We start from the raw sequence: 24,837 nt of genomic DNA on the forward strand, positions 1-24,837 counted from the left end.
AATTCCTGCCTGCAAATTCTGCAATTTTATTTCATATCAATTTGAACTATGTAACTGGGCGCACATTTATCACAAGAGGCCAAGGATACTTTACACCTCGTAAGCCTATATGAACAGAGTGAGCCTGGCCATGTGTCTCCGTGTCTCACCCCCCTTTTGTGGCACATCCTATTTCGACAGCCAAAATTTTAATTAAGGCAGCTTCTAGGGCACAGCAGAAGGAATTGGTGGCAGCCCATTAAGTCCCAAGTGTCAATGAGTTGAGGTCACAATTTTTGCCTGCACTTAACCCATAAGTTATGCCGAAATAGGGAGAGAGGTGCCCGAAAATGTGCCAACGTCAGGTGGCGTTGCCACAAAAAGCAGTGGCAGCCAACCCATTTTCCGTACTCCAAGTTGTTGGTGTACAAAATGATAAATTATCCGAAAAATGTGCAAAGTTCTGAAAATTACACATTAAATCATGCAGAAAACACTGGTACCACCTTTTTAGCTATAGCTGTGGGGATGTTATGAAAAGTCATTGTTAAGTTTATGACTCTGATTGCGGGAGTAGTCAGTGATATGGGAAGGGGTGAGGAGGGTGAAGCATAGTGCGTTTCGGGTTATAGGGCAACAACAATTTTATCGCTCGCATGAGCAAGACCTTGTATTGCATTACCTGTTTATTTGATTCGTTTCTTTTTTTTTTACATTTTGCTGGTCACGTTTTTTTTTTTGTGTGTGTGTGTCGTAAATTTGGGCAAACAAACAGAGCAACAAGATGGCAACAAAAGGTAGCAACGATTTTCGTTTCATAGTATACATTTTAAGCAGCAGGTTTGTCTATTTTGTATTTTCATTATTATTACTATCCATGCTTAGTGCAGACATTGTGTTATTGTTATTGTTGCTGTTGTCAGTTACTGTTTTCCTTAGCCTGGCACATATTTCATGGCTATGATTTACTCGTTGTTCAGGGCCGTTGGTTGCTGAACATCCAACAAGCAACGACTCAAGCTGAACAAGTGCCCAGTTCAGAGTGGCCAGCCCCTCATAACACCACACCCCACCCTCCACCCCCAACGACCATCGGCCACCTACTATTCGAGTCGACTGTTTGTTTATTTTGGGCTGACTTGGGTCAACTAGTTGAGACATGAACCTAATTTACTGGCTGAGTGCCTTTCATGCTCAGCACTCTCACTCACTCTCTCTATCTCTCTCTCTTACATCTACTTTATCTCTCTTAGTGCGCATTTGAAATGTCTTATTTAGTTTTGTTTATTTTTCAAGTTATACACATCGCAGTTTATGCACGTGCTGACAGCCATATTAAAGTTGGCTAAGCCATGTATGGCCTTAACTTTAAGTAGCCCCCAGTTGCCCAATTACTCCAAAAACGGCATAATAGTACATTATTTGTTGAGAACAATACAGCAATAGAAGCCATATGAAGAGCAATCCAGCTTATAGGAGAACAAGTATGAGAGATTTAATTAATAAAATAAACTTGTCCTATTAGCTGAGACGGTCACTAAATAAATTGTAATAAATTTAAATATGCTTGATACAAGCTTTAATTTGTTTTACCTATAAAAGTCGGTCTTCATTTCCTTAATAATCAAATTTGTTTATTATAAATCTCGGTTAAATGTAGTATATATCATTCATGCTAGAGCAACTATTTGCCACATCATTTTGTAAATGGTCAAAGTCAAAGCAAATTAAATATACCAAACCGTGTTCATTAGCGTTGGCTGGCTATCTCTGTCAAAAAATCAGAGCAGCGATGCATGAGTGATAAACCACCAGGCAAACTCATCAGTCGGCCAGGCTTGTTAAGCGTCAATGTTTGCCAATTTGGTCACGTTAACGAAGTTGAGCTCACCGACTCATCCTCATTCCGCGCCGTACAGTATGCAATAAAAATTGTCTGTATGTGTGTGTGGTTGTTGTTGTTTTCTTTTTTTTTTTTGATTTTGTTGCTTTACGGTAATTTTCCCCATTTTAATTGTTTTTACGTCTCAAATTACGCATGTGAGTGGCAGTTTGGTTAATGGCTGACATCCCTTTAAGTGGAAAATCAGCAAAGTCGCGTCAATAATTGCAAGTCAGCTGGTTAACTGTACGACACGAGCCACGCACGTCAACAAACCAACACATGTTCGGTTTGAGATTTCGCTTTTATTCTGCTGCATGTTGCGAGTGTGCTTAAACGTAGTCTGTCTGCCCCTGCGTGCTTTCTACAAGCACTTAATAAGCTTTACATGTGTTAAAAGCCAGCTCAGTGGGACAACCAGAGACAAACACACCAACACAGAATGAGTTAGCCGAGTGCTCAGTTTTTAATGAAAGCTCATCAACATTGTCGGTTGGGTGGCAACAACAGTAACAACAACAGCGTCAGCAGCAGCAGCAGCAGCAGGTAACTGTAGCGGGTGGCAGCAACTGCAATTGCAACTGGCAAACTGGCTTAGGGTCTAGTCTGGTCGCATATATAGCAATTAGTAGTCATTGTAGCTATTACGCCCACTTTATACTCGTTGGTCTTGCTTAATTGGCAAGCCCATCTTATGCCACAGCAGCCACTCACTTAGCAACGGCAGCCTCTGCACTTATCCCAAATGCATCTCAGCCACGCATTGAGCATAACAACAATAGCAATCAAACCCAACTCAACCCTAAGTGGCAGAGAACCACAAGCCGTACAGCCACCAATAGCAGCTCAGCCGAATGTGGCCGTTGATACGGAAGGCTTTATCTAGGCAAGCATCCTTAACGATTCAGTGCTCTTAATAATCAAATATATTTTATGATTCCTTGCTCTTAATAATCAAATATAATTTATGATTGCTTGAATTTTGAATTTGAACACAAAATTGATTAAACTGAAATAAGTATAAAGACAATGTTTGCCATGCATCTTAATTTTTGAGCGCTGCGATTCATAGTCAACTTGCCCACAAAATGGATTTGTTGTCCAAACTTGTAAGAGTGTTCTTTAATTATAAAAGTTTTCAATGCACAAAATAAATTTTTGACTGCATTTGAAAGCTTTCAACACACTCGATGTGGTTGCCGCATATAGCTTGTTTATTTCTCAAACAAATCCAATCACAATCTAACCAATAATAATAACATTTCATATTCCATTTAACTAACTTTGCACACTTCTATCCACACACAAGCACACACACACACAAGCACACACACACACACGCAGAAGCACACATTGTGCCACACACGCAATTGACCCACTTATAAAGCTTCAAAGCCTGAGTATTAATTACATTACCAGCAATTCAACAGTCACTCAAGCGAATCCCAAATGCCTATACACAAACTAACCGACAATTTGCGAGCAACTACAGCTACAACGGCAAAATAAACCCAACAGAAATAATTCCCACACTGTTGGGGCTTCCACAATCCTTGTGGCAGTCGAGCATAGTCGAGCTTAGCCGGCGCTTAAGCCAAATGGCCAACATCAGGTGACGACTAACAGGAGCAACAGCAGCACCAACAGCAACAGCAATAGCAACAACAAAATGCTGTAAAATTAATTGATTTACAAGTGTGAAAAGCGTGAAAAGCGCAGAGAGCCACTACAGTCATAACAATAATGTTGAAATGAAAACGGAAACAAGAACTGAAATGGAAATGGAAATGGAAACACAAACAGAAATAATGCCAAAGAGGGTATTTAGTTTTAGCTTAGCTTGTGTGCGTCTTTATGAAATACAATCCGCTTAACAGTAATTGCCAGCTGCAGGTGTATTAGTTCCAGTTGTCGTTAGTACTATACTATATATATCGTGCATACGCCGTGTTGTTTCTCCTTCTTCTGAACGAATTATTTCATTGTCGCGTGCTCTTTAAAGCGTCCCTAACGCGCATTTAATGGCACTTTATATACATATTTGTATATACATATATATATATATATATATACATACTTTGTTGCCACGTCCACGCTTCCATAAGTTGCGTGTAATGAGTCGACTCTTCTGTCCCAATAACATAAAACTAGCGCATATTTATTTTTCATAGCTTGTGCGTCAGGAAGTAAGCTTTTGTTTTTAGCCGTCAGTTCCTTCCGCTTTTGGGCGTTGTTTGTTTTTGTTTACCTAGCCACCCATCTCGCTCGGCCATTTAATAAGCCATAACAATCAGTTTGGGCCCGAAGCCCGAAGCCTTGCGTGCTTGAAGCATTTTCAATATGCAACAAAACTTATTGCCTTAAGGTTAAGGGCTGTCAGGTGTTTCTATTGATTGGCGCACGGCTTGATTTATAGCTAGGCGATGCTAGGCGTGGCCAGCTGATTGCATTTAATGCCAATCCGAATCAATCACACCAATGAATCCAATGTCTTCTGCGCTTCTCTGATTTGTTAGTCAAGCTTCTTCTTTCCTACCCACTCACTCACTTTCTTTCTCTCTCTCTATTGTTGTCGCAATTGTGGAAGAAGAAAAAACTGCAATCACAATCATAGCTGTCGTTGATTTGTTTGTGTGTTTGTGTATTTGCGCTTACCTCTCTGCATTGCCTCCGCTGTTGCTCAATTGCAGTCGCTTAACGGGTAATTCAAGTGGCACGCAGACAACCAGCTGAAGTCCCCTCTCCATTGTGTGTGTGAGTATGTGCTTGTAATGCGATATTTGTGGCTTCATTGCGCTCGCATTGCGTCAAGAGTGAAATGAAATCGCAAATTGTCGTATCAACTGGTTATTCCAGTCCTCTAACTTTCAATTATTTTTAAGTAATTTAATATACTCCTCGCTATTGCTGTCGAATTATCCCAAATTTTTCACTTTGTCAAAACTGAGTCGATTTTCAAAACTGCGTTCAAAGTTGGAAACTTGGAAACGACTGCAGCTCGAAAGTCATGTTAAAATTTTACCTTCAAAATGTGATTTTAGTGAGTAATTTCCACTGCCATAACTCAGTCAAAACTGTGTCGATTTTCTAAATTATTACTGATATGAGCAATAAACACGATTTGTTGGTTCAATTGCCGTAAAAATTGTTTATCACCATCGTAAAAACTAAACCGATTTTGACAAGCAATTCTCTTGTGTTTATGGATTGTCATCCAAATTACTTCATTGAGAAATGTGCATATGAATAATGAGTGTCAAGATTTATAGATTTTCAAAACATCAAACAAGATATATATTGCTTTTGCATATATGTGAAAATATTTAAGTACCATGAACCAGGCCAACAATCAACGCAAACTGTCGCCAAGACATAAGTTTTCCATGTGGCAGCTCGCCCCATTTAAGCGGCTGGTAGAGAAGGGGATACGTAAAGATGAGGACAGTCATATATTTAATATATATAATTATAAGCCCTTTCGACGACGTTGGACACGCTTCCGTGAGCCTATGAATAACAAGAAAACTGTTTTAAATACAAGCAATACGCTTTCAAATGAAAGTCTCTCGAATATGGGATGCACTCGAATAAGTAATAATATTAATATTTATTCAATTTGAATACTGTTTTATTCGAGACTATTGTATTTTAGAAAGGTTGCCCAATCTATTGAACAAACTGTAACATTTTTGCATTGGTCATGTATATGCCCTCGATCTATATAGGGCATCCAAGTGTGCTAAAAATAAAATACCAATTTAATGTTTTTATTTTTTGTTTTTTTGATGTCGTGCAATTTGACAGCACCTTTAAGCATGTGGCCATAATTCGTTGTTGTCTCTTATACTTAATACTCTTCAGCTTCTGTCAACGCATCTTTTGGCTGCCATAATTCAAGTCTGACAGCCTGCCCGCCAACTGGTACACCATTTGCATAGCTAAACATTTTCTCCTTAATACAAATTTCAATGATTTTCGTATGTACTCGTATTTGCACGCGTTTCGGTTTGATGTTTTGGTCTGTGTGTGTTTTTTATTTTATTTTTTTTTTCTTCTGTCTTTACTCTGCCTCGTCGTTATTGACATGGTGAAGAACGTGAAGATTTTGGTAGTGTGTACTTTTGATATTTGTCTTCATTTATTTTTATTGACTTTGCTGCCGCTGCTGCTGACGTTACTGCTTTGGCTGATTTACTATATATATATATATATATATACGAGTAATGTATGTATACCTATATAGTATACATATAAACCAGGAGTGGCCAATGGCCAATTTCGTTTTCATTTTTTAAGCCATTGAATAATCACAATGCAATTTTTTTTATGTTGGTTTGCCTTTAGCAGCTTCCATTTTGGCCTGGCATTTTACGACCTCTGGCAATTTTCGCACACTCTCTTTGGTTGGTGAACGATTTCAATTATTTAATTTTCCACTCACGTTCGTTAGGTCGACAAAAATTTAGCGATATAAATCCGGAAAGTGCATCTTCAGCGTGCACTTCGACGACGACATTCTCACGTTTTCATTGGCATTAAGGTTTAGTTGATCGCCTCCGCTGTTTTTCGCCGCATGCATCCCCCTGGCCTAGCCTTCATTTGGCTTAGCCCACTGCTGCGGCTGGTGGAGCTGCTGGAGCTGATGCTGAAGGCGATTGATGGCACAGTGTTAAAGTCAGAGCTAAAGCCAAAGCTAGTCGAGAGTTGCAGTCACAGACAAGAGTTGAAGTTGAAGTTGGAATGGGGCACTTGTCGGGCTTGCCTGCATAAATTCCATTTAAATGGCAAGCCAGGCAGCCACTCGTATCATCATCATTATTATCATCATCATCATTATCGTGCTCGTCATCATCGTCGAGACATCTTCGGTTTTAGTTGGGCCATTAATAACAACAACTACCGCAATGTGGGCAGCCCAGTGACACACAAAAGTGGTAACTTACATCAACAGTAAAAAAAAAAAAAAAAACAAATAAAAAGACGGAAAAATCTCAAGTTCTGGATAGACCGCATTTGAATGCTAGGCCAGTTCTCTACATTTGGTTGAGTTTGTCTTGTTTGGCTATACGTTTTTGCAGATGCGCATCTAAAGTTGTTGCACCCTCCCCCACAAACTACTCCGCCACTCCACCGAGCCATTAAGCCGACCGGTTTGTGGCCTAAGCCAAGTTGCAGGCCAGTTAGCCGTTTTAGGGCCAACTCTTGCTTTTTTTCTCTCTTTATTTGTTCTGTTGTTGCTGTTGTTGTGCACACCTGCAACTGACGTTAGGGTTTACCGCAACTTTAGTTCACTTACAGTGTTTGGTTCAGTTATTGCCTAGAAAACAACTGCTACTTCAGCAGTTTTGAGTTCATGGCTCAAACGATGTTCGTAGAGTTAACCACACTCAGGAAACATTATATATCCTTCGAGATTAACTAATGGCGAAAAGTTTTCGAGAACTACACTAAAATTATAATAAGAAAGCGACCAAGATGATTTATGTATGTGTTTTTATCAAATATCTTGTGTTAAGCACTCTTGTAATATATAATATATAATCCGTCAGCATTGTAAACGCTGTTGTTGTTTTTCTATAGAAATAGTTTAACATATTATGTAAAGAATGCTGAATGTTTTTATTGCTGACCACCCCTAGGTAATTGCGCACAACGAAATGCTTTTCAAAACAATTTCCTTTGTTATATTTACACTTATATTGAGCATCGAAATTCCACATTCATTAAGAAAATTTTGAACTATATTCCGCTCGAGCTTTTTAATTAGGTTGCTTTGCAGCAACATTCCTATTGAATTATTTGAATGAATGCTGAATGTTGTTGTGCTTGTTGTTGTTTCGGTATTTGTTGCACGATGGCAACTTCAATTATAGCTGAATACCAATTTATTGCATTGCACAGGCCCAGCTGAAAATTACGTGTTCGCCGTGTTGTGTGCCCTGCTCACTAATTTGTGCTCGTTTTTCATTCACTTTCGCATGGCACTATTGCAGACTCTGTCTCTATCTCTCTGTCACCCAGTCCCGTGTTATGTGTTCGCCTTATTAAGGATGGAAGAACGTGTGATGGCATTTCATGGAAAACACGGTACATTTTGTATTTTGAAAATAAATTTCCGGCTCAGCCGTTGATTTGCAAAACAGAAACCTCTTTGCTAAAGCACACTCGTATCTGGTATCTGACACCTACACGCTACATTTGCAGCGGTGCCATTGGACGGCGGCGGCAGGGAGGAAGGGACAGTCGTGGCAGTAGCAGCAATAACGCCAGCAATTTCTGTAGTCATATTACATGTCATGTCGGTGCAGCCATCTGAACTGTACAGTACACACAGACACACACACACACACATACACTGACACCTGCTGTAGATCCTAGACACATCCTTTCACACTTCAACACGTTTTCACTTTAATTTCCTGTGCGCCGAGAGCTAAATTGTAATCCAATACACAGAACTGGTTTACTAGTCGTGTGAGCTTGTATCCGTTGCCTGCCAGCACTAATTCAAAATAACTTTACAGTTATCAAATTCTTTTGATAGTAGCAAGGGCTTACTTTCCGAATATTGCCTAGTTAATTGAATTGACGGCTGGCTGTAATGGAAGTGGAAATGACCTTCATCCGGTCAATTGCAGTTGAGCAAATTGACTTAAACAGTAACTCACAGAATTCACAAAAATATGCAGGGCGCCGTTTGCCCAAATGGAAATGGAAAGGCAATCGTGATTAGCATCGACCTAGAAAACTTTCTAGCGCACGCCCAATGAGCAATCGAGGCACACAAATTTGGCAATGATAACAACAACAACAACAATGTTAAACAATCGACGCGTGTTGTACAAATTTCAATTTCAATTCGAATTTGAATTTGAATTTCAATCGACTGACTGTTTTAATTGGCATGCAGGTCGTCGTGATGTTGGCCAACCAACATGGATTGGCCCCTGTCCACTGGCTCTTGGCCCGGCTTTTGAACGAGTGTCGCCAGCACCCCAAATTTGCCATTGCATTTGACCAAAATGGGCGCTTCGTTGGCGTCTATTGCGTCAGCAGCAAATCAACAGCAACTATTGAGCAATTGGTCAAATGCTTTTCACTGTGTCAGGTTCAAACTTGGAACATGTTTGGTTGCCAATCGACATCAACATCGCCGTCGCAGTCGCAGCTGACGCACAACGACGGTCTGGGAAAGCACAAATTATTTTGGCCTGACAACATATACTGTGTGCTGTTCGCGTCATTGTTTATTAATATTCAGTTGATGTAATGGAACTATATATTTTCGGCACCATATGCAAATATTTGTGCCAGCTTATTGTTGTTTTCTTATGCGTGCATACAATAATTTCAAATTATCAAAAAAGTTTATTCCTTGACTGATTTTTGAATGATTTCCGTTTACATTGTTCAAAAACTTGACTTCAAATAAATTTACGGATTATTTGAGGTACTTTTATTTGGCAAGGTGTATCAGAGCAAGTTTTCTGATATCTTAAATTATTATTAATTGTTTTTTTCATATGTGTTTGAACATGTTTTCGAATTTTTCAAAAGAAATATACAATTATTAACTTCATTAACCATCTATGCATAGCGCAATAGCCTTGCACGATGATTTTAATAAGCTATTCCTTCGTTCTCGCTTGTCACATATTTTGAAATAACAAATTTCACACGATTTTTCCCCATTTTTGGGCCATCAATCAGCTTGGCGGTATGTGACATACTTTATAATCAAGTATACGCAGCGTGCGACGCACGCATATTTCAGCGAGTGGAACATATGAATTAAACGAAAATTGCGTCTTTAATATACATTTAACTTAATGGCAGAGGTAAATATGTACTCTCTGCAGAATGGCTGGTGCATTGATGAAATTTTGCGGCAACACTCAAGACAAATACTTCAAATACCACTAGAAAATGCAAACGCAATTGTTGCAAAAATGAAAAGCGTAAAGTGTTTTGTTGAAAATGTTCCAAAAACAACATACGACTGCTGCGCCGCCAGCAGACAAATGTAAACAAACTGTGTGCACCCGAAAACGACGCCGTCGACGCAGTCCATAAAACTGCGCCAGCTGCTGCCAACTGCTAGGAGAGGATGGGTGCTTGTTAGAATGGGCCAGTTTGGGACGCTTCTGGAACGCCAAATATAAATTGCAGTAGCAGGCTGGCTGCACTACAAAATATTTGCCATGCAAATAGTGCACGAAAATAAAAGAGAATGCTTCACTCTGACAATATTCGAGTGCAATTAAATGCAAAATATATAACAATGCAGTAATGCATAAAGAGCGAGAATCGCTCAACAATTTGACGTTTAAAAATAATAAAAGTGCTGCCCACAATCAATGGGCAAGTTAATTGCTCGTAATAAATGTAGAATATAAGTGTGGCTGTGTGTATGTGTTTGTCTGTGTGTGTGTGCCTGTGTGTGTTTGTGTTGTGTGTGCATTGTTTTAAGTGTCACTCGGTCTGCACAATTTAAGGAGCTTGTACACCAGCCCTAACCGAGATCATGCTGAGAGACCCATTGAGAGGCACACAATGGCAACAGCGACGACGATGACGACGACACATTTGAACATGTTCAACGTTGAGTGCGTTTATTTGATGGCACACATCTCTCTCTCTCTCTCTCTCTCTCTCTGTCTCTCTCTCTCTCTCCTTCCCAGCATTGCCTTTGGCAAGTGCATAATTTGCTGGCGTAAGTAACGTTTGCCCTCGTCGCAGCTTGTCACATATTGCACGATGTTGCATAGCGAGAAAAAATATATATATATATATATATAATAGATGTTTCTTTTCGCATTGGAACATCAAAATGAATTTACGAAGAATTTTATGTAAATTTAACGTGACAATTTTCATTTTAGTCGTGTATATCACTGACATAGAATATATGCATACTATGTATATAAATAATTTATATATCTTACCGCACAACGCGGCGGATGCGCAACGTGTACGCCAATTTGCACGGCGGATTACATCACAGCCAAGGGAAGCAGTGACAAACGTAGGCGAAGCCGGATTATGAGAGGGGAAGTTGGAGAGCAAGAACTCAACATGTCTTATGGCTTGCATTTAATTAACAAGCTAATTTTTCAAAGCACAAATCGCTGAACGCTGCAATACGAAAGAAGCAGAAGAAGAAGAAGAAGATAAGCAGCAGACTTATGAGGCACAGTTGAATGAGGGGGAGAAAGAGCAAGAGCAAGAGCAACAGCAAGAACAAGAACAAGCAATTGCTGCCGACGCCGGCGCCGGCTGTGTGTGATGCCACAAGAGATGGGGCGGTGCCAAAAATACAAGTATGAGCACTGACATCTGTCTGCATTCGCAGCGCATGTCTATATGGGTTGCCTAATGAGATGGGGCACGAACGGCAGCCAATGCATAAGATACGGTTTATTATTGGAAAGCAACTGCAAGAAGCATTTCTGTGTACTAATCTTCTGTTTAGTACACTTTTCTTAACTTTGATCTTTTACCTTCTATGTTGCAGAAAATTAAAAAAAGAAATAAATACAAATTTTTAGCTTATACTTTTCTAAATTTTATTGCTTTTAAGTTTTATTCGCAGAAAAACAAACCGTTCTTGTAAAATTTACACTTTTCTTCTCTACAACAGCAAAACAATGCGCTTGTTAGTCTTTGAACAATAGTCGTACTTAGTATTTAGTTGTTTTCTGGATTTATTTTGTGGTATTTCTAAAACAATTTCATTTGGCTATGTGGCAGCAATCTCATGTCAGTTTCAAAAATTCTGCAAATTCTTCTGATCCTAAATCGCCAAAATTAATAGCCATTTTATGTAGCATTTGCAGTTGCAAAAGAGACAATGCAAACGCTGTTACCAAAATACACAACAGCGGAAACAAATTTACAGTAAAACATATTAAAATGCCACTCACACGATAATCTCCTTTTGCCATCATGCCCCGTCCCCTTCCCTTCCCTTCTCTCTCTCGCTCTCTTGCACTCTTGCACTCTTTGTCTCGCTTTGCTGTGCTCTCAAATGACAAAAAGTTTGCTGACAAAATGTTTGGGACTTGGAGTTGGGGTTTTGCATTAGAGGTTTGGGATGAGGTTTATTTTGCTACAATAAGCTGCAGATTTTGCATATTTCATAGATGTTGACAGTAGCTGTGTGTTCGTGTCTCTGTGTGTGTGTGTGTGTGTGTGTGTGTGTGTTCGCTTGTGTGGGTGGCAGCTAGAAGTTAACCCAAAGAAAATAATAGCAGACATTTATACAAATAAAAATTGCAATTTAAAGCGCGCCCCGCTGCTCCAACAATGTATCTGTGTATTCCACGTGTGCGTATGTGTGTGTGTGTGTTTGTGGGTGTCAGTGTGAGAGTGAGAGTGTGTGTGTGTGTGTGTGTGTGTAACTGTTGCCTTTGTCTACCCGAGAGCTTAGCGGCTGCCATAGATACTGGTCAGGGGTTACCTGTAAAAATAAACTTTATGGATTTCATTTTGCACTTTTATAGCAGGCCAACTGTCCCAGAGAAAAACACACAGAGACAAAAATGCTGGTAGTCCACACAAAATGAAATGTATTATCAACGGCAAAGCTAACAATGATGTACAACCAAGTACCCTGTTATAAGATACAAAGAAAAACCCGAAAGTTGAATTTTAATTCAGCATATAAGCGTAAATAAGCCAAGCTATATGTTGAAATATAAATAAAAAACGACAATTTAAATTGACAAAGTGGAGTAGTTAAATGTCGCACTAAACTTTTAATACTCTATTTTAATATTTCTACTGGTCATCCAAACTAATACATGTAATACTCGTTGTAAATGTAAATACCCAAAAAGGATTTCAATTTCAACTAATCCAAATCCACTCTTTTCCCCGTTCTCATCATTTACAGCACATGGTGCAGACTGGAGTGCCGTTTTCGGGCGCCCCGGCTGCCTATGCGGCCGCACCAGGACCGGCGGCTGCGGCCGCTGCAGCAGCTGCTGCTGCTGGTGCGCCCACAGCGGCCGAAAGTTTGTCGCTGGCCGTCACAGCAGCAGCCGCAATCAAAACTGAGCCTGGCATGCAGCTGAAGGCAGCCGCCGAATGCGCAGCAGCGGCCAATGCCAACACAGGAGCAGCTAGTGTGGCGCCAGCTCCAGTCGCAGTCGCCACCAGCGTGGCCGATGGCGTTGTCGTCAATGCACCGTTGTATATTCAACAAAAGGTGAGTGTGGTCTGCCAACCTACATTCTATAATTACACTCTGTCTACATCCCTCTATCTATTTTTATATATGTATATATATATATGTGCGTGCGTGTGTGTGTGTGTGTGTGTGTGTGTGTATTAGTGTTTGTATTGCATTTTGCTTAGTGTAGCGTTTATTTGGTTTTGGGTTTGCTTTGCTCTGTTTTGATTTGGCTTGGTTTGGTTTGGTTTCGTTATATTGTCCTTAGTAGTCTTTGACTGTGCGTAAAAGTAAGCACACACACACACACACACACACACACACACTCACGCACATTGCGTACGCCATTTTTGTTATTTTTGCTTTGACATTTTTTGATCACGGCGAACACTGTAGATGCTAAATAAGCATTGGCAGCATCTAACACACACAGCACACCAACACACACACAATTTAGCATTCAATACTATTTGTAGCATACTTTTAGTAGCTGCTGCAGCACGTCGCTTTTGTTATTGTTTATGCGCAGCAGCAAATGCTGGCGAACGTTTTGCTCAGCTGCATAGTTTATTCTCTTCGCATACATTTTGGTTATTTTTTTGTTCTTCTAATTAAAACACGTAGCACGAAACAGCACACGCACCACAGCATTGCCAACAACAGCGACAACAAATGAAACCTGAAATCAAATCACAAACTTTGCGTGAAATTTAGATTTTCCTGTCGCTCTGCGAAATTCACATCAAACATTTAAATTTTTTGATCAAAAATAAACTAAATGCTTACAACGACAGCTTAAAGCGAAACGGTTTTCATATTTTAAGAGTAGCAAACACAATATGTGCACAAATTTAATTTGGTTTATTTGCATATGCGAAGCAATTTTATTAACGTGCCTGGTTACGCCCATTGCAGAGGTTAGCATGTTCTTATTTGCTTATGAAAATTGATTCGTGCATTTGAATAATTTACCAGATGAGCTTTGCATTTTTTAGCTAACATTTAATTTTGTGTGCAACACAATCGCACACAACGACACAAAATCACACAAACATACACACATACACACTCGATTGTTTTAATTGTTTACATTTAGTTATTGGTGAACTTTTGCCCCATGTAATAAATAATCAAATATTTAATTATTGGCAAAAAAAAAATAAAAAATTGCTCGCTGTGGCTTTTGAATTTTGGTCCTTTACTTATTGTAACTGTTGGTCTTTTGTAGTCGAACTTTATGTTTATTTTTATGAAAATATGCAATTTTACTAAATATACATATATAGCAATTGGTTGATTATAATGGATCAACTCTCCATTTATTTAAACATAATACGCATACGCAATGTTGTCAAAAATCAATTTAAAAAAAAAACACCATTTGAAATGCAAACTGTATTTATGTATAATAGGAAATTCAAATAGTGAATAGTGTTCTGCAAATGTATTTAATTTTTTGTAGGAATGAGGTATAAAATTAAATTGTATGCATCAAACAGAAGCTATTTTAGATGCTGCTTTAATCAATTTAGTTAAATAAACAAGAGAAAATTTAAGAATAATAAACATTGCTATGAAACGACGAATTAATGACTGAGAAGCTTTGTGGCTTAAACCAATTTTGACAGCCATCACTTATTAACACTTTGATTTGATAGTAAATACTGCAAGTCGTATTGCATTCACTTAGGCAATTCACATTCCGTTTCTATTAAATTCATTTTTAATTGGGATAAAACAAGGACAATAATAACAAATTGATGTCGTAAATAAAACATATCACGTTCATGGACATGAACTTCAGCACAACAACAGCTGATCAAATGTACTGCAAAATGCTGAAAGGAAAACACTTGAAATAACACAGATAAAAACAACAAATAAATACCAAGAGAAGACAGCATTTGAGATACATCCTTCCGTCTGCAAATAAATGCTTAAGGGAATTGTAGTAAATGACAAAGCTCGAACTAGCTTCATCAGTGATGGGTGAATAATGACATGTCTGAAAGGTATCCGTAATAAATCCAAACTAATCTGTAATACGTAGCTGAGCTGGGCTCGAAACCCTAGTTTGAATGTCTTCTCATGTAAATTCCTAAATGATTGCGCATACGCCCCATTTGTTGGCCCGCCATTTGAACTAATCTAGCTCTATATTAAAAAAATAAATAAATAAATAAAAACGTCATATACTATATAATAAATATATACTTATAATATGTGTTGGTCGCATGATTTATTGACAGATTATTTATCTACTTTACTCTATCTCTCTCAATATATATACATATATATCTGGCTCTCACTTATTGTTAGTAAACAACCCCTTCAATGTTAAGCAATGCTTTAAGTTTGACAGTTTTCTAAACTGATTGATGAATTGTTATTGATATTGATATTGACTGGTTGATTGAGTCACATGTGTGCCATTTAGTTAAATATAATCCTTGAGATGTACTTGTATGTTTTTTTTATACATATATATATGTACATGTTTATATATTTACCTTAAGACTGTATAAAAATATCGACAACAAAAAAAAAAAACTGGTTAAACAGTTCTAGTTTCTCGCATTTTGTTATATCACTATTTTTGTATACTTATAATTAACAATATGCTAACTGTACTCGAGGCATGTTCAAGATATAATAAATATAATAAAACAACAACAACAACAACAAAAGCAACTAAACCATGACTCATGCAATTGAATATGATACTTATCTGAAACAAATTACTTATACACATATTGCAATGTAATTATATACTAAGCAATTTTTTGGTGTTGGTCGTTTTGGTTGGCTGCCTGACCGTCTGCCTGTCGTAGTCCTTGTGTCACTCACACTTATCTCTCTCTCACACACACACACACACACACATGCACACAAGCACACTCACATACACAACCACACACAAATATATATATGTATATAGACATGTACAACGCTGAAAGAGCCCGTGATGCCAACTAAAACGCAAATCCTTGTTATCCGCAAATTTATCACAGACAAATCTGTCAACACAACAACAAACACTACAGACACAGTACAATGGCGGCATCAGCAATGGAACCGCAGCCATCGTAGCAGCAACTGCCACGGGCACAACTACCACGCCGCTGGTCACGCAACAACAGCAGCAGCAGCAGCAGCAACAGCAACAGCAGCCACCCGCACCTCTGACAAACGGACACGCCATGGAGCAACTGCAGCAGCAGCAACAGCAGCTACCGCATACGCCACAGAATGTGCTCAGCATTGTGAGTTTGGCCAACACAGCAAATGCAAAAAAAAAAATAAAGAAGAGAAAAAAAATTATAATAAAATATACAGTCAAGAAAGAAAAAAAATATATACAAATAAACGAGAAGAAAAACTTTGGAGCAATGCAAGCAATTCCAAAAATATACGTACTATAAGTGTGCTTCTCTCCGTTTCAGGCTTGCTCTGGTTAGCACAGTGTAGTTTATTATTTTTTTCTATGTCCTTAGCTGGACAGCTCCTTCATTAAGCAAGTCCTTGTTCCCCACAAAGTTGGGCCACATTTATTGCAGCTTTCGCATTAGCATCGCCTTTGCGTATTTTTTATTTGTTTTTAGTTATGCGGGAAAATAATTGTTATGAATTGCATAGCAGTGTGATTTTGTTGTGTATGGTTTTAATTCAAGTTGATGATTTATAATGATTTGACAACAGACTTCGACTGCAAGCAAGAAAAAATGGATGCTCCGAAATTAAGCAATAATGTATATGAGGAAACAAGTTGTGTATTAATTAATATTAATAATTTATTCATATTAAAAAAAAAAAAATACAAAGAACACAAAATTTACACTGTAAAAGAAACATTTTTGTACAGGAATATAGCACTAAGTTAGTCATACAATCTTCGTTCAATGCGGTTTGATTATACATGAACCAAAACAACACTTAAAGTAAATCTAAAATTCTTGAAACGGCAACCGCCCTCAGAAAATGCCAACACCTTTTGCATTCAAATCAAAACATTTAGCTCAAATTCCCGTGGCTCTGCCATTTGCATGTTGTATTTCCTTGATTTTAGGCGACTCGAAGCGGTTTTTTTTTGTTGTACAAATATTTTTGAAGCCGCATCAAAATGCGAGCGACCTTTTTGCTGGCATCGCATCGCGTGCCTCAACCAAGCATTTTATAAACTAAAAAGCGTTAAATGTCATTTACGGTAACCCAATCCTAAACCTGCAATTCCATACCACCATCGACCTATGTTATCGTTAGCCATTTATGCGGCCAAAGTTTTTCACGCCATTTCACTTTGCCCCCCACCGGCAAATGGATCCAAAGAAAAAAGCGAAAATGTTCGCTTAACATGCAATCCAAATCGTACAGAGAATATATATATATGAAGCTTTTTTTTTGTTTTTTAGATTTATATGTCAACAATGCGCATTTAATACGATCATCGAACGGTTCCCAAAATTAAGTTGGCGTCATTTCTATTGCCTACTTTACAGGGGTTGGTTGCTCGAATTTATTTGCTATTATTGTTATTGCAGTCGTTTGCAGTGCACTTTCATCGTGTGCGTAAATTGACAATAATATGATATTATTCAGACCTCTCTACACATAAGGCTAGGTAGTGAGAGAGCGAGAGAGAGAGGGGGAAAGAGTGTGTGGCATGGGCATGGCCTGTTTGGCTGACAACAATGCCGATAGGCAACACTGCCACATGTCATTGTGCATATTCAGTTTTAATAATGCAAAAATACAAATGCAAACATTTCCGCAGGGTCGTCGCTGGGATTTGGTTGCAATGTGGGCAGGGGGCGGTGTAGGGGGGAATGGGAATTGCAGCAATACTTGCGCGACAGTTTTATTGCATAAGTCAACAACAGTCTGTGCCACAAATGTACTATTGCATAGGTTCGACTGTCTGTCCGCTCCGCCACTCTGTCGAACTCTGTGTGCTCAGTAACTTTTTTATTGGGTCACCCACACAGATACACACAGCGGTGCATATTGTGTGTGTGCGTCCCATTCTGCAAACCACTTGAAAATTGTATTTTCATTTCAATTGTTTATTTATTGCGGCACTTGTTCGCATTCGATTTCCCATGCAGCGCCAACAGCAACAGCAGCAGCAGCAACAACAACAACATTCAGTTCGTAGACGAATTGTGCCGCAAAACAGATCTCTCAACATATCCACCAAATTTTTAATAATGCAGTTGTACCCAATATGCAATTGCTAATAAAAGTGCTTTTATATTGCATATTTGTCATTCGATTTATTGTAAATCTGTTTGATGCAACAGTTTAAACAAAATTAAACATTAAACGGTAAACAGTAAAAGAGTTCTAATCTTTTTAGATCACTCAGTTCCAGTTTGACATTTGAATTAAAAATATTTAAAAATAACTCATTCGCATATCAAATTTTATTTGTACTTTTATTGGACTCATTAATAAATCTTTCATGAACCATGAAATGGTTCGAACGAAAGACCGAGCTCAATAAGCTTTTAATTTAATAATATTGAGCTACAATTAAGTATATTTATAAATATAAATCAAGGCTTAAGCGGAATACTCAATTGCAATGGCGATTTAAGAGCGAAATCGGTATCAGAAAAAACATGTGAGCTTAAGCTTACAGAATACAGGATATGCCAACCACACGTTACTAATTAATTTGTACAATTTGTTTTCGTTCTCGTTTCTGCCACAGTCCACAGTATTGATTGCCAATGAGGCAGCGGAGCCACAGCAAAACTCAGCGCTGCCACATGCCGGTGGAGGCGGAAGTGGAACTGGTGGTGGCGGTACGCCTGGCTCACCGCTCAGCACCTCACCGTCCAGCGTCCCAGTTGCTGCAACAGCAATCACACTCAATGGCAGCAGCAACAGCATGCCCAACGAAGGTAACATCTCGGGCAACACATCACCCATTGCTACCGGCGAACCGCTGTTGCAAACACCACCAGCAGCACAGCAACAGCAGCAACAACAGCAGCAGCAGCAACAACAACAACAGCAGCATAATATAATCAGCAGTCCAACAGCAGCAACTTCAGTGACCGCCACATCTATAGCAGCGGGAGCATTGGCAGCCACCAGTAGCAGCCTATCGACCGGACTACTGCCAACAGCTGGACTGGATAGTAATGCTAATTGTGGCGTTGTGCCCGCAACCACCACGCAGGTGATTGCGCATCTAAATGCAGCCGCTGCGGCGGCCAGTGGCATTATGACCGCCTCCGTGCAGTCACCGAATGTGGTCAGTAGTCTTAGCAGCGCTCTAGTCCCGGCACAGTCGGTCTCATCGGTGTCTGCCGCCATTGCTGCAGCTGCCTCGCTGGAGGCCAAGAGTCAGCCCAAACGTTTGCACGTCTCCAATATACCGTTTCGGTTCAGGGATCCGGATCTGCGAGCCATGTTTGGGGTAAGACAACTGCAGCCGCTGGCCACAACACCAATTTGCTTAAGCTAACCGCCATTTTATTCCACCTGCAGCAATTTGGCACCATATTGGACGTGGAAATCATCTTCAATGAGCGCGGAAGCAAGGTAAGTTGCCCGGATGGCTTTTCTCCTCATTGCTGTTGCACGAATCATTTAAATTATGCACATAGCGAGCACTTGAAGCATTGTCAAGTCAACTGAACTCCGGTTGGTCCAGGTACGTTGCTAGGGCAACCTTGGTCCATTGAATTACGGCTACAAATATTACTGGATGTCCTTTTTGCTGCTCGTAAACGACTATGGCTGTAGCACAAATAGCAGCAACAACAACAACAACAACAAGAATGCCAATAACAACTCGCAATGCTCCAAGCAGCATTCTTCTGGCGGCATTCGTTCACAGATATAATTGCATAGTTACGGGCACTGTTGCCATACGACACGAAGATGTGCATAATTTAAGGCGCTGATGCATGCCTCAAGATGCTCTCCCAGCATGTCCTTGGGCCCGTCCCCACGCTCCCTTCATCCCCAGTCTGTTTGTGTGTATATTGTAGCTTAGCATTAAATCTTAGTAAAAACTTTGTTTTAAATCGTAATTTATATATATATATAAATATATATATATACTCTGCCTATATATACTCAATATGTTTCTTTAATTGCATGTTTGATTGCGAATGGCAGGGATTCGGTTTTGTAACATTCGCTAACAGCAACGATGCAGAACGAGCACGCGAACGTCTACACGGCACCGTGGTTGAGGGACGCAAAATCGAGGTGGGTGCATGCAACCAATACCATAAACCATACACACAGATACATCTGTCTCACACCAACACACTTACACATATCGTTCTATTCCGGTCACATGGCAAGCTATTTTCTGCAACTAATTGTAAAACTATCACAAGTTTCTCATTTAATATAAAAAAAAAGGATCCTGTGTGCGAGAAGTTGGATTTTAACTTGCGGCATTTGCGTGTATCGACGTGATGTAGAAAATTTATCACGTATTTTTCAGTTACGTAAACTGCATTTAAGTTGTCCTCTTTTTTGTTTTTTTATTTTTTTTTTGTCGATTACGAAATGTATTTAATGTCGGATTCACGCATTATCAGCGCATTTTTGTTTTTACATTTAAATTGAACGATTGATTTTTAAATTATTTGCCGTTTTTATTTTATTGCCTTTAATTAAAAGTTTTTTATCCATTTATTATTTGGCATTTTCTTTCCGTATTAAAGTGAAGTGGACAACCGCAAATAATTTCCATTTAAAATGTGATGAAAATATGCAAAGTGCCAACAGATATTTATACAAGCACATTAACTGTGACGTCCAAAAGGCAGTAACTTTTTATTATTTATTTCATTTAATTAACTGCACCAGCAATATTTGTTATCTACCTAATTACGCGAAATGTGCAAAAGAATATTATTTGTGACATTATATTTATTTTATATTGACTTTTTCAATGCGTATAACTACGAAGTTCAGGGAAGCGGCATTAATATATCTAAACTTTGTCCTTATCCAGTTGCCTTAACCGCTTAATAAATATTACCACACTCAACACACACACACTTACATACACCCATACACCTCATTCAATTGTAATCGTTTAACTAACACATTTATTTCTACGTTCTTTATACATGCGATATGCGATATGAACAATATATATATAAAAAAAAATATATATGTGATGTGTACATGATATTAAAAAATAAATAAATAAAACAAAAAACCATCACCAATACCAACCACGCTCGCTGCAACTCAACTCAACTCAACTCGTTACTTTGAACTCGTTACTCGAACTCTCTCTCTCTCTCGTTACCAATAACCATTGTGAAGGTGAATAACGCCACTGCACGTGTACAAACCAAAAAAGTGACAGCAGTACCCAACGGTAAGTTGCTTTAACACACTCACACACACACACAGACACACACATACACCTGCTTTATACTCATACACACACACACACACACACACACACACACACACACACACGGAAAGACAGTTACTATTACACCTACATGGAGCTAGTGTAAGCCATGTAGCGAAACAAGTTTAAATGTTGAACAAAGAAATGCAATTACCTCTGGCCTAGAAGAACTATAAGAAATGAGAAGCACGCAAACGGAAACTTAAATACCAACAATAACAACAATAAACTTTAACACAACTGCCATTACATTTGACTGGCCGTTGCCGTTGTTGTGTTTACTATTGCTATACTTTTCGTTTCTTTTTTTTTTTTGTTTTTTTTTTTTGTCTTTCGTTCATTTTTTGGTTTAATTTTTTTTTTTTGTGGTTTGTTGAACTTTTCGCATCAACTTCTTTGGTGGCTGCTGAAATTTTAACTGAAGAACGAATGTTTCTTAATGAAAATGTTTTTGCTCTTGAAAAATGGATGTTACTTTTGATTTCATTTGAAGAACTTGTTAATAGAGTATATGCCAAGGCGTTTAGCAATCAAAAACTTGTTAACTGAATTGCCCACAATGCCACACTAACGACTTTCACTAGAATTGCGGCGGTTAGCCAACAACACACACACATATACACACACACACACTCAAACACACATCTATATTCGTTCTAATTTTTGTGTTGTTGTTCGTTACGTTTTCTTGATTTGGTATTTACTGTCGATGCATTTGAATTCATATTACCGATTACTGATGATTGAACAAATTCTGATAATGGAAAAACAACCAACTTTTTTTTATTTTGTTTTCTCTCACACACCACACAGTTGTACTGACCAAAGACGGTGCCATACCGGCTCCAGCTCTAGGTGAGCAAATCAGAGAACAAATTAAAATGAAAAAAACCATAGAAATGCATTTGTTATATATCTTGTAACATTGTAACTTGCTTGCTAAAATCCAAAACAAAAATAGAGACAATAAAGCCTCATGCATAATTAATCCACACTTAATGTTGTCTATAAACGTAGGCATTGAAAAGCAAAATAAAACCAAAAAAAATAAACTTGCAATGCATAACCGTTAAATGTAACACCCAACTCTACTATAAACAACTGTTCAGGCATGTTGCACGCTCAAGGTGGCATGATACAAGTCCCAATATTGGCTTACTAAATGAACTAAACTAATTGAACTTTAATACCACTATAAGCATTGCCACTCACAGTCCCAGCATGAATAATGTCTAATAAATCCATTGTTTAACTTGATTATACACTTGCTGTATGTATATTCCTTCACATAAAAGTTTGCCTCCACAAATATATAAAACAAAAAGAAACACACAATTCTTTACTGAAACTTCAACTTATAGATATTAATTTTACCTTTAGCTAGAATTGTTCTTTACTAGAATATATTTGGTTCCTTTTGCCTTTTGTGTGGTTTTTAATGCAAAGTTCTATCGGTTTGAACTTCTTAGATATATATTCAATGTTTCATTTCGTTTGCAGTGCGCACAATTTCATTTGATGTTGGGGTTGCTTGAAAGTTTCTTCTCCAACAAATCGAACTGCAAAAAAATGGCAATAGCTAAAAAGTTTTGCACGCCATGTATAATAAATAAAGCTGATGAATAAATCGTCTTTCCATGCAAGTTGCCATTAAAAAGTATTCACAGCGCAAAATCTATACTTTACGTTTGGTCAAATACGATAAGCCGCTTATCAAACCAACCAACCAACCCGAACAAAGCGAGCAGAACTGAAGCAGCTGAAACGTTGCCAGCAGCTGCTCCCATAGAGTTTTTGCCATCATGTGGACAGGACATGCAAAACGCTATTGTATCGCCAACAAACTTGGATCTAGACAACCAACCAAGCAACCAGGCAGGCAGTCAGACAAACAAACAGACGGACCAACCGACCAACCAACCAACATGAGATGGGATGCTGCACATGCAGCTACCAAGAGCGTCTTTAGTATTTTTTGAGACCAGCTTCCTTTTGGGGCAATTGCCTTTACTTTAACTGGGCTTGGATTTTCTTGCCTTGCTGCTTGCCACGTGCACGTAATGCGCTTCATTTGCGTTGCACTAAATGCGAGCTGTGTGGCCGTTGGGACGGCAAGCTATTTATGCGGCTGCCGGCATATTATAGAAGTAGACAGAGACAGTCAGTTCGATACGTATACGAGGGGGATGGGATACGTATAGATGCAGGGATCTTTTAGTAGCAGGCACTGACTGTATCACGTTTCGAACTGAAATGGTTGGCAGCATTAGCAGTAAGGGGAATGCGACCTTATGTTGTTGTCCTGCTCGTTAGGTTGGCGGGTAGTCAGGATAATTACAAATAAACCACAAAGTTGCAAACATGTTGCGGCACACACATAAATTTCACCAAAAAAAAAAAGAATGAAAAATATAGAAAAAGAAAACTTTCCTTGAACTCCAGATGCCTTCATATCCTTCGGCTATTGCAGAAGCATTTTATTTTGACTCCATAGTCGTTGTGTCTTATGCAAATGTGTTCGTTTCGCACACATACACACAAACTGACACACAAAAAATAATAAAATAAAAAAACTCTCCATCTAACACATTCATGTGCATTTGAAGGAAAGTTAGTCGTCTACTTGGTACTCGTATGTTGATTTCCCGTCTGCACGAAACACCCAACATCCATACATATATGCATATTATTTATTTTCGTTTATTTTTTCCTTGATCCTTTGACATGTTAAACTTAATGTGCCCCAGCCAACACCATGAACGACAACTCTGACTGCCTGTCTGTCTGTCTATTTGACATGAATTTCTCTGCATTTTTCGATTTTTCGCTAGTTATAGTTACCCTTTTTATTGGGATATTTATTTAGAGTCGATCGTAAGAAGATTACTTTGAAAATAACCAAAGGGCAATAGTAAACATTTGACATTATTTGTTATTTTACTGACATTTCCATAGCATCATTGTGTTGTGAACACTGAAGCATTTGCTATTTTCTATTGCATACTTTTCTGCGGCACTGCATCGCCATGTGTGACTGCATTTGGTTTATATTTTGTGACACGAAATACAACAAAGCATGCAAAGCTGTAAAATAAACTCAAACAATGGTTAAGTCAAAGTAAATAGAGCCAAAATATTGTTGAACAGAAATCGCTTTCAGCACAATTTCGTCAAAATTCATTTGTTTTGACTGCTTGCATATATTGGAGCTGAATGCGTTATAAGTAAAATGAAAATTAAAACAAAAAAAAAAAAAAAACTGAATATTGCTATACAAATACAACTAAATCAATGTTTGTTGAATGCAAATAAGTGCATGTTCTGTGCTGACCCCACTCCCCGCATCAAAATAAATTGAAAGATTTTGTAAACTATACTGTTACTGCAATAGCACGGCCCAAAACC

At 38.6% G+C, this 24,837-nt stretch overlaps 1 protein-coding gene across 7 annotated transcripts in view; it reads left to right on the top strand.

Annotated features, from left to right (window-relative positions):
- The window catches only part of LOC6558570 (ecdysone-induced protein 74EF), a 75,409-nt gene that overhangs the window by 38,968 nt on the left and 11,604 nt on the right, over positions 1 to 24,837 (top strand). For 4 of the 7 annotated variants that reach the window (XM_043215286.1, XM_043215281.1, XM_032735713.2 and 1 more), the window contains 7 exons: positions 12,756 to 13,070; positions 16,046 to 16,297; positions 18,745 to 19,458; positions 19,530 to 19,583; positions 20,166 to 20,258; positions 21,339 to 21,393; positions 22,246 to 22,287. In XM_043215286.1, coding sequence (XP_043071221.1) covers positions 12,756 to 13,070; positions 16,046 to 16,297; positions 18,745 to 19,458; positions 19,530 to 19,583; positions 20,166 to 20,258; positions 21,339 to 21,393; positions 22,246 to 22,287 — 1,525 coding nt within the window. The remainder of the gene's footprint in view (positions 1 to 12,755; positions 13,071 to 16,045; positions 16,298 to 18,744; positions 19,459 to 19,529; positions 19,584 to 20,165; positions 20,259 to 21,338; positions 21,394 to 22,245; positions 22,288 to 24,837) is intronic. The other 3 variants (XM_043215284.1, XM_043215283.1, XM_043215285.1) reach the window with 3 other exon arrangements.

This window comes from Drosophila grimshawi, unplaced genomic scaffold, assembly GCF_018153295.1.
Source record: "Drosophila grimshawi isolate 15287-2541.00 unplaced genomic scaffold, ASM1815329v1 contig_44, whole genome shotgun sequence".
NCBI classification, from domain to species: domain Eukaryota; kingdom Metazoa; phylum Arthropoda; class Insecta; order Diptera; family Drosophilidae; genus Drosophila; species Drosophila grimshawi.